This window comes from Zonotrichia leucophrys, chromosome 3 (assembly GCF_028769735.1).
Source record: "Zonotrichia leucophrys gambelii isolate GWCS_2022_RI chromosome 3, RI_Zleu_2.0, whole genome shotgun sequence".
NCBI lineage: Eukaryota > Metazoa > Chordata > Aves > Passeriformes > Passerellidae > Zonotrichia > Zonotrichia leucophrys.
The window spans coordinates 56,702,164-56,714,219 of NC_088172.1; the positions used below are offsets into that span (position 1 = coordinate 56,702,164).

At 38.0% G+C, this 12,056-nt stretch overlaps 1 protein-coding gene across 1 annotated transcript in view; it reads right to left on the reverse strand.

The window, feature by feature from the left end:
* Window positions 1-12,056, reverse strand: part of PEX7 (peroxisomal biogenesis factor 7) — a 40,844-nt gene that overhangs the window by 4,822 nt on the left and 23,966 nt on the right. Inside the window, exon 9 of the mRNA XM_064708341.1 lies at window positions 9,129-9,228. Coding sequence (XP_064564411.1) covers window positions 9,129-9,228 — 100 coding nt within the window. The remainder of the gene's footprint in view (window positions 1-9,128; window positions 9,229-12,056) is intronic.

Below are 12,056 nucleotides of genomic sequence, written 5' to 3' on the forward strand. Positions count from 1 at the left end.
TGAAGAGAAGGACTTGTTCATGCAGCAACTGCATTAGTTTAGAAAATGTCTTCTCCCTGCATTTTGTCTTTTATCTTGTGACCTGTCTTATACAGTGGTCTTAGAACACTTGTACAACAGTGGTGTGCCTTTCCCCAGAAGAGGAGAATGTGGCATATTGAATGTAAGTGCTTTAAAAGTATTTAGAGATGTCAGTTCTCCTGTGACATACGACCATTTGTAATATATACTGCAAAGCAATTTAGTCTTTTTTAAAAAATAAACTAAATGGTACTTCATTTAAATATTAAAATAGAGGTAGAAATTTCATTGGGATGAAGGCTCATCCAGCACACCACAGTAAATAAATATAGCACACAAAAAGGGGCAAGTTCCTGGAGTTTATATTTTGATCAATGAGATGATGTTACTGACAGGTGAAGAAAGTTCTTCTGTGGTGGGATGAAGACAAAGGAAAACTGAAAATGGACTCACACTTGATTTGCACACCTGATAAAAATCCCTCCATTAGGAGCATGAAGGGATGGAAGTTTGTCATCCTGTAAAAATGTCTGCTGTTTTGTGGACAAATTTTACTCTGATATTCAAACAAATCTCATGGTATTTTTGGGTCGTTGAACTGTATAAATTGCAATATCCTTATAATATTGACTATTTTGCATGGCAAATTTTGTATATCATGCAAGTTCCATTATCATTTATGAATAGCCTTGTAACTATAGAATGCAGTTTTACCATGGAAACTTTTAACTACTGAATAGCAGGGAAAAGCAGAATAATTAGAGCTTAATTGGAAAACAAGAATATTCTTTGTTTCACTGACTGGTAAACTATATCAAGAAATAGCACAAATAGAAGAAGCATTCTAAGCCTGGTAATTTTCATTGTAACTAAAGCTACATGGAGCAAAGACAGTCTAACAAAATTACATTTATTAATTGTCTTTATTGCTTTTATTTCAGTAGCAAAGTTATGGCACCAGCATATACACTAAAGGTATTATACTGTTGTTACTGCAGAATAAATATCTTGCAAATTTATCTGCCAGCAAAAGTACAAAAACAAGTACAAAAAATGGGGATCACTGAATTTTTTTCAAGTAAAGCCAGAAAAGCAAGCAAAGTAACAAAAAACCTGCAGTCATCCCAGAAAGCTAATTGCTTGACTACAAAATCATAGTTCAACTCTGCTAAAACAGCTATCCCGTATTTTATTGAAATGTTTATCCTTGTCCCAGAGTTTAACAATGTTTTCCACCAACTGATTTAATACTGACATCCATTCATTTATCAGAGCCATTTCCATTGACTCACTAACTGATTTACTCCCTTGACAGGCCCTCTGTTTCCTATTCATCACAATCATCTTGCCTTGCAATAGACTTAGACCTTTGCCAGCACCTCAGGGCAATCCACTCAGTCTAGTGCAATTACCTGCATGACATTCTGCCTCTTTACTCTTCAGAACAAGCAAGAGAACAAGAGAAAACTCCCAAGTTTGCCACTAACTTTTTTATTCACTACTTGAAGACACAATAAATCTGCTAGCATAGTCAAGATTAAAAATATTCAGAAGAACAACTAAAAACTAAAGAGTTCAATTACCCTTTATGAAAGGGTTTAATCAGAACAAAGTACAGCCCTCTCTAGATTAATATCTCCAGAACTATCTTGGTGCCACTAAGTTTCCAGAGTGCTCATAATGAATCATGTGATAATATGTAAATGTGCCTGAGAGAGACCCATTTCTCAGCTTCTCCCCATCCCATTTTCAAACAAGATCTGTCTTTTCTTTTTTTCTGTAGAAGAGCCAGCAGAAAAAAATTCAGTTCTTGACTTTCATTAGTTGTGTTTCCTTTCCTCTTATAGTTTCTTATCTTCTGTGTCTTCTCAAACATAACTTAATGGTCTATTTGTATCATTATTACATGTTTTTGAGGGATCCTGAACATCCTCTAAGCTTGTGGGATGGAGATTAATTGAAGATAAAGCAAGCTATTAGGTTTGCTACTCATCAAATCATTTTCACAGGTGAACATTAAAACTAATTGGTCAAGTCCATAATGGATCATGCATGAGTTTAAACTCATTCAATACCTATTTTCTTCTAGAAAATCTGGACCACTACTGTGGCCTGTTTGGTTAGCAGTTGCCAGAGTGAACTGCATGATGCCAACCTTTACATGAGACTGAAAGTGATGGGAGTTCGCAAATAAAACTTCTTATTTTCAATGTTCAGTAACACCAATGTTTTTTTAAATTTACTTTTGAGAAAATACAACTTGATTTAATTATTATTTCCAGTAAAGTCAAAATGAAACAAACCCAGAACAGAACTTCTTATAAAGGTCTAGGTTAAAATTAGAGTTATCAGAAGCAGATGCTCCAAATGCTGCTTAAAAAATCCATTTATTTCTTAAGGAAAAAACGAGATAAGAAACTTGAGGGGCATTATTTTTCACATTGCAGAGATACATCATAAAGAACTGATCTAAAAAGCCAAGAGCTGTCTCATCATTTGTTCTGTTGTTCTGACATGGGTAATGGGAAGATGACTTGGAAGTTATGCCACACACTCCTGAATCCAAGTCTTCCAAGTGGGCTTTCATCAGTAAGTTGTAAAGGAAATGGAGATGCGAGTTGCAGGTTAGAAAAAAATCCTTGAAATCTCCAGATTTGGTAGCAATTCCTCTGTACTCTAAAAATTAGGAGGAAGACTCAGACTTCCAAGAACTGGTTTAATTGATAAGTCAATTTTAAGTTCTGTAAAAGGTACACTGGAACTGCAAAATGCCTTTCTGTGCTGATACTGACCTTGGTGACCCCAAATGCAGTCACTTTCTACCAGTGAAACTGTTTTCTAATGACCCTATTTGACCTTCAAATTCATCCTTCAGCTCAAAGTTCAGTTCCTTCCTTTTGGGATACAATCACAAGTAATCATAAGCCAAACAGTATTTTCAGTAACAGCTGCATCATTCTGCTGTCTTCCCCTGAGATTCACTTGTGCAATTCACTGGGACTTCTCAAATGTTTACTGGTCATGCAGGAGAGTAACAGAATCCACTACACAGAGCAAAAGATGGGGCTCACAGAAGTAGCAAGTATTTGTAAGCCATTGCACCAAATAAAATGCTCAAGCAATACATTTACTGAGTAAGAAAGCACCGTCTCCCATCCTCCCCAGTACTTCAGTATCAAAATTTACTTTCCTCTCCAAACACTTGCAGCTTTTACAAAATTGTGATGCCTGACAGAAACCTTTCCAAACACCAAGAAACTCTTGCTGATCATGGCAAATAGTGACCATTACTCATGAGTGCCTGGCTTTGACTTACACAGTGAAAGTTTAATTTTCACAGTTTGGGAAAGACATACAGTAAGCACCACTAAAAAATATCTCCTTTTGGCCCCTCCAACTCAGTAAGGTGTTCAGATTGGTTTACCACTTGCAGTTGGTGAAATCTCATATTTTATGGAAAAATCCACTCTGAAATTTAGTAAGTAGGTTCTTTTTATCTCAAAGAATCAAAGAAGCTGAATAACTTCAGTAGCATCCTAGAGAAGGACCATAAGGAGAGACTAAAATGAAGTACAGATAATGTTATAATTATAGCAGTGGCATAGCCACAACAGCTGGGTGGAAGCTATCAGGTCCTTAGTAATTAAGTGTAGAAGATAAGAGCAAGGGATCAAAATAAAAAAAGCAGACAGTATCTGTTCTTCTGTACATTTCCACAAGATGTAACTCCACTTTTATATGGAACAATCAACATTTCTGGGCCTCTTGAACATCCACAATTACTTTAAATGAACAGCAAAATACATAGCCAAACAGCCTTACTAAAGACACCATCTGCATTTATATTTGGCTATACTGGTTAAGCCAGCTTCTGCAGCCCCTCCTGTCCCTTCTGTTTCCTGTGTTGGCACAGCAAATGCAGCACACTGCAAAAGCTGCACAAAGAAAATGAATGAAACAAACCTGCACACCAAAACTTGACAATGATCAAAAATTCCCCCATAAAGCTGGACGAATCTAGAACTAGATTTCAAGCTACCTTCAGGGCATGCAGGTCAAGTGTATACAGTTTGGCCATGGCCTCCCTCCAGCTAGTAAGGAATTACAGCTTTAAAATTTTAGTGACTCGGGATACCATCAGTTTCACTGGATCAGCAGACCAATGCAGGCACCTCTTCTCAGCTCTAAGTACCACTGGCCAGGTGCAGGGAAGGAGCAGACAGTGGTTGTGCAGAACATGCTGGTGACACCCTACAGCTTTAGGAAGAAGAGAGCGGAAGTTCAGGAGGGCCAAATCACAAAGCCAGTGTAGCACAGAGCACAAGAGCCATGGGTACCACACTGGTGCCACCACTGTCTCCATAATACGGGGTGCTCTGTGTGTGTCATGGTTTAATCCCCGCCAGCAACAGAGTACCATGCTGCTGCTCACTCGCCCTGACCCCGCCAGGTTGGATGGGGAGGAGAACTGCAGTCAGAAGGTTAGAGAAACCAAGTTTTCTCCCAAACTTGTTGACAGAAATAGCTATTTACACAGACAGCTGCCTTTTTGCAGAGCAATTATGATCCAAACACACAGTAGAATCACAGGAGAAGCAAATCCTAAGTGATCACTATTTGTGTTGTACACAAGTTACTCTAAAACCTAGATTTCAGCAAGCATTCAGATAACAGATGATTCTGAACTAGAGAACTGACACCTGGTTCATTCTCATTTGGAGCTGAACATTTTTAATTTCCAAAAGGAGCATCTCAGCACAGTACACTGTGGAGTCCTGTTCTGATCTGGCATGTCACAGATGTCTAATGTGCTTCTCACATACCAAGTGCTCCCTCCACCACTTGCCATCACTCCCACTGAAAATTATGTATCCTTACAGTTTAGGAATGGCATTGTTCATAGCACAGAAGTCTAGAGAAATTTAAAGATTCCTCTCCTGTTCCCATTAGATACTTAATCTGTTCTCAGCAGCACAACAGAAACCCTGACTCAATAGAAATCATTAATTTATACTTTCTACTGCCTGTGTTACAGAGTTCAGAACAGATGTGAGGTGTAGCTAAAGAAGATTTTCAGACAAAATTAGTGTCTGGATTTTTTACACTTGTGTTACACAAAACTGTTTTAGAACTGCAACAGAAAGGGCTGGGTATCTTTTGTCCATTATTTAAAGAAATTCATTATACATATGTATTTTCCATTCTTTACATACTTATGGAAATCATTTCAGAATCGAGTCAAGAAGGGAATGTTTAAAGGATCTGTACTTTTATCTGTGTCATTAATGAATTGCCTGAAGATATTCATTACTCCCATATGGCACTTAACCTACAGCAGAAGAAAAAGACTGCTTTTAAATGAAGCTGCACAAGTAACACCAAAGGAAGTAACCTACAGCATGTAAACATGAATGCAACACAGCAAAATCCCAGGAAGAGATGGCTTAAAGGAATATGATATTTTTATTATACAGAGCACAACTCCACTACATGGTCTAGCATTACCAGCCCAAAACAAGGACTAGTTTATGGCTGATAACCATTTTTTAGTCTCTACATACATCCTATGTCAATCTAGTGCATATACAGGGAAGCAAACTTCAGTTGTTTTTCTTATCCTTAAACTTTGGAAAGAACTATCTGGTTTTAAAAACTGCATACTCTTAATGTTCCTGACAGGGTAAAAAGACTTTCTCAGTTCTTAATACTATACAACATCACAAATTTAACAGATTTTTGGTGCTTAGGGTCTTGTCACTGTTCTCATGTGTGCCGAGGTTGAAAGCTGGAGTTGGGAATATTTTCTCCTGGAAAACATGCCTGGCAAACTATCACATCAGGACTTGCAGTTTAACAGAGGAATACACTGAATATCATAAGGATCATTTCTGTTAATGCTTTGCACTGCAAAATGCACATTTTTCTATGCACCTGAAAGTTTGTTTGTTGTGTCAAATTTCTATGAATCTGATACTAACATTATGGTGGGGGGAAAAAAACCCCAAACCAAACAATATCTGATTTTTAAAATTCAAAGCTTTCAAAAAACACCTACTTTACATAGAGGCAGATATTCCAAAAATAGATACTAGAATATTTAATTAAGCACAAAGGAGTTTACTGTTTCAGCTAGCCAATACTAGTGGGTCTCTTCACATTCTTTATGACCAGATTTTTTTCCACGTTGCCTCCCTGAGCACAAGAACCAGCTTGTACCTCTCTGCCTGAGGGTTCTGTTCAAAGTTCCATCAGTTCCACAGGAATGTCTTGTAATTCCTAGATTACTAGCTACTTAATCACAATATCTATTCTGAACACTTTCAATAATGCATATAATTTTTTTCCTTGATGTGTAAAAAAATGCTTTAAAAATGCTGTAGTTCATTGTGCAAAGCCAAAGAAAACAATCTGTCTAGACAACAAAAGATATCATTAAGAATGAAAGCAAAGGTTAATGACCAGAATGATACTTAATTTGAGCATAAATGAATAGCTTCTCCATTATAAATAAAATACCCTGCATTCTCCCTGGATCCTTCTCTTTCTCCCTGGAGGAGAGAAGCAGTTCAAATCTGAAGTCATAACTCCTTATAAAGCAAACAGTGAAAATCACAAATCATGCAAATAAATGAAGAAAACAAATAAAGGAGGTCATCATCTGATTTATAAAGAACAGACATAAAGACAACCTACTTATTGGGAACAGCAGCACGAAATTTAAGCAAATAATCTTTGTTGGATGGATGCAGAAGCCAGGGAAAGACTCCAAGGGCTCATACTGGAAGCAACTATTCAGCAGGTGCTCATAGAATCATAGAATGGTTTGGGCTGGAAGGGACCTTAAAGATCATCTAGTTCAAACCTCCCCCCAACATGCACAAGGATACCTTTCACTAGACCAGGTTATTCCAAGTCCCTTTCAGCCTGGCCTTGAACACTTCCATCCACAACTCTGGGTAACCTGTTCCAGTGTCTCCTCAACCTCACAGTAAAGAATTTCTTCCTTATACCTACCAATGATCTCTCAGTTTGAAGCCATTACCCCTTGCCCTATCACTACATATCCTTCTAAAAAGTTCCTTTCCAGCTCTCTCAGAGGATCCCTTTAGGTACTCGAAGGCTTCTACAAGGTCTTCCTGGAGCCTTGCCTTTTCCAGGCTGAACGACCCCAACTCTCTCAGCCTGTCTTTGTATGAGAGATGTTTCAGCCCTCTGATCATCTTCATGGCCTTTCTCTGGACTCATTCCAACAGGTCCATGTACTACTCAGGGCTGAACAAAGTATACTCAAAGTGATATCCCATGGTCTTCCTATAAAAATGGGGTTATGTTTCCCTTGTGTTCACTCCTAAACTTAGTGAGAGTTTAATTTTATCACAGATTTTTAAACTTCTTCTAAAAAAACCCATTCACAATTTGCATTGCTGTGATATCCAACCCTTTGAATACATTAAATCAACTCAATGGAAAAAAACAGAGGAATATCAAAGCTGCTGCAAATGCCAAACTTCTGTCTGGAACGCACATTGGCACTCAGTAAATATGGATATGTACCCCAGATTTATAGATTTTGTGCACTAAGTCCAACATCAGACTTGCAGAATTTCTGTGTGGGAAAAGAAGATACCTGAATGCACAAATGTCCTAGTGTTGATGGGTATGCACACCAACATTTTCCTTTTTTCAATGGAAAAGTGCATGTGCACTTTTCTTTCAATTCATTATCTACCATGAAGCAATGAGCTTGTAGTCAAACTAATCACATCCTCAATACAAAATGAAAGAAAAAAATCTTCTTTCTTCATTCAGACCAAATGCAAACCCACACCAACTCCATGGAAAACTGAGCTGGGCTCAGCACATGTGGGACTGTGAAGCCCAAATGCACTACGCTATGCTTGCTACCCCCTCTGGACCCAGTGCAGCCCAATCACCTCTGTGTAGTCACTTGGGATGAAGTTTCCATCCCCAGCAACTGGCCTTTTAAGTATTCTTGCCTTGCACTCATGGAAAATAACCTGAACCTTGCAAGCTTTTTTGAGCCTTACAAATTCCCCCATGTTCACAGCACAGCCTTGTGTACAGTAACTGCAGCCCCACTGAAGCAACAGAATTTAAGGAACAACCAATCATACAGAAAACCCATCAAGCTATCATTTAGCTAGAATGGTTCCATGTGCAGTAAGCTAAGTATTTGGCCAAACTTACACCTTTCTCCTGTGTCCTTTTACCAGCAGAAATTACAATGGTTTTAATTTGCTTTGTTCAAACAGAATGTGAATGCAGATGTTACAATTTTTATCTGGGGTAAAAAAAAATCATTTGACTGTGAATTTGAGATAAATCTGGATGTAGATTATATCTCTGGCATGTTAAATAGTTCATTAGGAACAGTTCATATCTTGACAGTAATTTTTGTGTGGAAAACTAAAGGCTTTCTCATTTTAAAGTAAAAAATTAACTTCTGTTTTACAAAGTTTCTTGTCTAAAAATCATTTCACACTACAAAGAAAGAATCATCTGTTTACAAAACGGAAACAACTGAACAACTGTAGCAACAGAAGGAGAGGGGATCCTTACAGAACCAGTACATAAATAAGGGCTACCGATAAAATAAGTTCTACTTCTTCACTTTAATAGCTGAGGGTTTTTGAATTTCAGCCACAGATTAAGCCTCTCCTGGTTTGGCATACTCTAAACAGTATGCCAAACCAGGTCTAGGCATCATGTGTGACACTACCAACATTTAACTTGACAATTTAAGTACATGGAAGAAAGCTCTGTATCTCAGCTCAGCATTCTAGACTCTTCTCTACTATTCTTCCTTCTGAAACAAAATACTTTATTTTCCCAGAGCTCACCATAGCTTTCTGCTATCTGATTTTGCAACCTTGTCTGTTCTGCCCTCCTCTCCTACCCAATGCAAGGAACTGCTTCACAATAAAAATGGACCTGAAATGAGGTTTATTTGATAAGCATTCAGCCAGACTCACTTCCAGAAGCTTACTGCAATCTGGTGACTTATTCAGGATCTGAGTCCTGCAGCCCAGCCAGGACCACAGTGCCTATAACAGGCAAGGGAACAGTAAATGCCTCCCAGCTCTTACCTGACCACGGTTATGAAGACTTAAATCGAGACCACATGTAAATTCAGTGTGATGCTCAACTGTTTCCAGCAAAGGATTAGGCTTGGAAAAGTCCCAGAATCTATAGATAGAATAAAGGAGGGAGAGAGAAAGGGGAAAAAATCAAACAAACCACAATTAAAGTAATTGAAAGGCCATTTCAAAAATATAATGCAAGATATTGACAAATCCGTTGCTGCCAGGGTATTTAAAAAAGCAAACTCATCCACTTAAGAAACATAACAAATCATACTCCTGGTAAAGCCATCTGCTGACTTGCATAAATTAAACCCCACTGGGCAAAGCCATCTTTGTGTCCTGTTGCAGAAACTGAGATCAAATTTGGCACCAAGGAGCAGTCATTGGGACATCATTAAGAGAAGAAAAACATGTAGGCTAGAATATTCTTGTTATATTTCTTGATGGCTGGGGAATTTTATCCCTAAAAGATATTAGCACAATTCGTGATTTTTCTCAGTTTTTGGCATCATTAACTATGGGGTCTTTATTTATATAAAAATTACACAATCATTAAAGATCTCAGTCATATGCACATTGTCAAATTTGAGACTGTGTTCCTGCAAAACAGAATTTAGTATTACAATTTAGTAACAAATTTGTACTACGCAGATCAGCTGCCTTACACAGTTAATTTCACTAGTTCATGAGTTTCAAATAAATTTTTCTTTCGAGTCTTGCTTATTAAAAACTACCTAGAAAATAACAATTCTGAGGTCCTCTACTTCTCCCAGCTACTGTCCCAATAGATGCACTTGTCCATCAATGCAACTAACAGGAAGTATGAGAGGTGTAAGAGTAGATGGGATTAAAATAGAGGTAAAAGCACCTCAGCCATGAAAAAAAGGATTCAGACACAGAAATTTCAGATCATAACACACTGACAAAACCCTCTATGCCAGCACAGAACAAAGACTTATTCTCTTTCTTGTGTTGTATATACCACTGAGAAAAGTCCACAGGCTGCACAGCACAGCACATTTTGTAGGCTGTCAGCTGTAATCAAATTTTTTACAGCCCACATTTTCACACAGGGGTCAATTATATGCTTTACTACTTCTGTAACAATTATAGAGGTCTCTTTGCCTTGCCTTTATTGGGAAGTGACAATACTTAACAAGAACAGCTCATTATCAGACTAACTGCAGTGGAAGTACTGTAAGTTCAAACCAATTCAGGGAAAATAGCAAACACTGGAGCCAGCAGGGTCAGTTTGTTTAATATGTAGATGTTATCTCCTTCATAAACAAGGAGAGTGGTATCAGCACAATGGCTATGCCATAGCAACAACCCTCTTAATTTTTTCCTAGTACCTGAGAGCTAAAATAAACAACTTATTTTGCAGGAGAGAGGAGCAAAAGACCATTTCAGCATTTTCATCCTCCCACATTTGTTCAAAAGAAGGCAAGGAAACAAATATTTTTGTTTCTAAGTAATAGTGTTAGTTCTTAGTAATAGTGTTAGCCTCCACGTGAGCTCTCTAATATTAAATTCTTGAAAGACAAATGCTCATAACTGAAAACTACGATTAAAGGAGGTAACTTTAGATCTACATGAATAAAGAACGTAAAAAGACCTTTTGATCAATTTAAAAAACAGCAGGACAATATAGTGCTTGTTATATGGAGTCATGTTGTAAAGAAGCAGTTTAGAGATTAAGAATACTGCAACTTAGTTCAAGTTCAACAGACTGACTAAAAGCTTTGATACATTTTTTAATATATAAATAATTAGAAATGAAAGCTCAAAAAAATGTTCATTGTCAGGACTGAGAACCATTCATCAATGGTTGAATTAATGATGGTTCTCATAACAACTTTGCACTCCAAAGTGAGAAACACTGGTCTATTGCACAGCTTCCAAAACCATCATGGTGACAGCAATGCTTTCCTCAGAGTCAGCTTCCACCACATTCTGCAGACTGAGAAGGCAATGCAGTTTTTATAAGACACTGTTTACCACAGCAGGAAGGCTGTACAGCGAACTGAAGGTGCACTCACAGCACAAGTAGGTGGGCTTGCATTATTTCAGTTGTAAGTGTATCTACAGAGTTAGCAGCATGAACTTAAAACACAGGCCAGACAACCACAGAGGCTTTTAGGGTCCCTTACAGGTTTGTACAGCCTGTACAACCATAGGTGTGTCACTTAAACTTATTTTACCTATACTATGTATGAAGCCACCACTTCAGTCACATCTGCACAGATCACAAAACCACAGAACCTGGATGAGTGCATCTTCTTAAACTTTTTAAGGCTGAAATTGTTAAAAATTTAACTTCTACCTCATTTCTCTACAGTTTCTTTGTTTTACATGTACCTGGCATGCAATTCATAAGCTGCACATGTATTGCAAACGGACTGCTTATTCTGAACAAGACATTATGAGAAGAGAAAAAGCCTGTCAAGTTATGGATTTTGTACTTTGTACCACCCACAGCAGTGTACAAAGACTCATGCTCCCTGACCAATTCACTTTTACCAACCCAAATATAGATATCTTCTACCTGGTCCTCATCCCCACTCTACCCTTACCAAGTGTCCCTGCACCTTCACTACTGGTTGGGAAAAAAGAGGCAGCAAGTATCATTCCAGGTCCAGTGTCTGTACAATGCATGTGCTGTGGCACCCTGGTGCTGCATGGTGAGGAGCTAGCAGATCAGTAGGAAGATTACTTGTGGTGGTGAATTCATGCTACGTCTCTCACCTTCCTGAAGGCAGTACTTGGGGTTTCCTCTCTTGCATGCTCATGAGTTTCCATTAAACTTGTAAAAGCTTAAAGTTTTGTAAATTTAGACTAAAGTTTCCTGGTAAATCTAGTTAAGTTTTCAACAGGTTCAAAAGCTACTCCAGGAAATGATTCTATGAAAATGCACAGATGGAAGCACAAAGA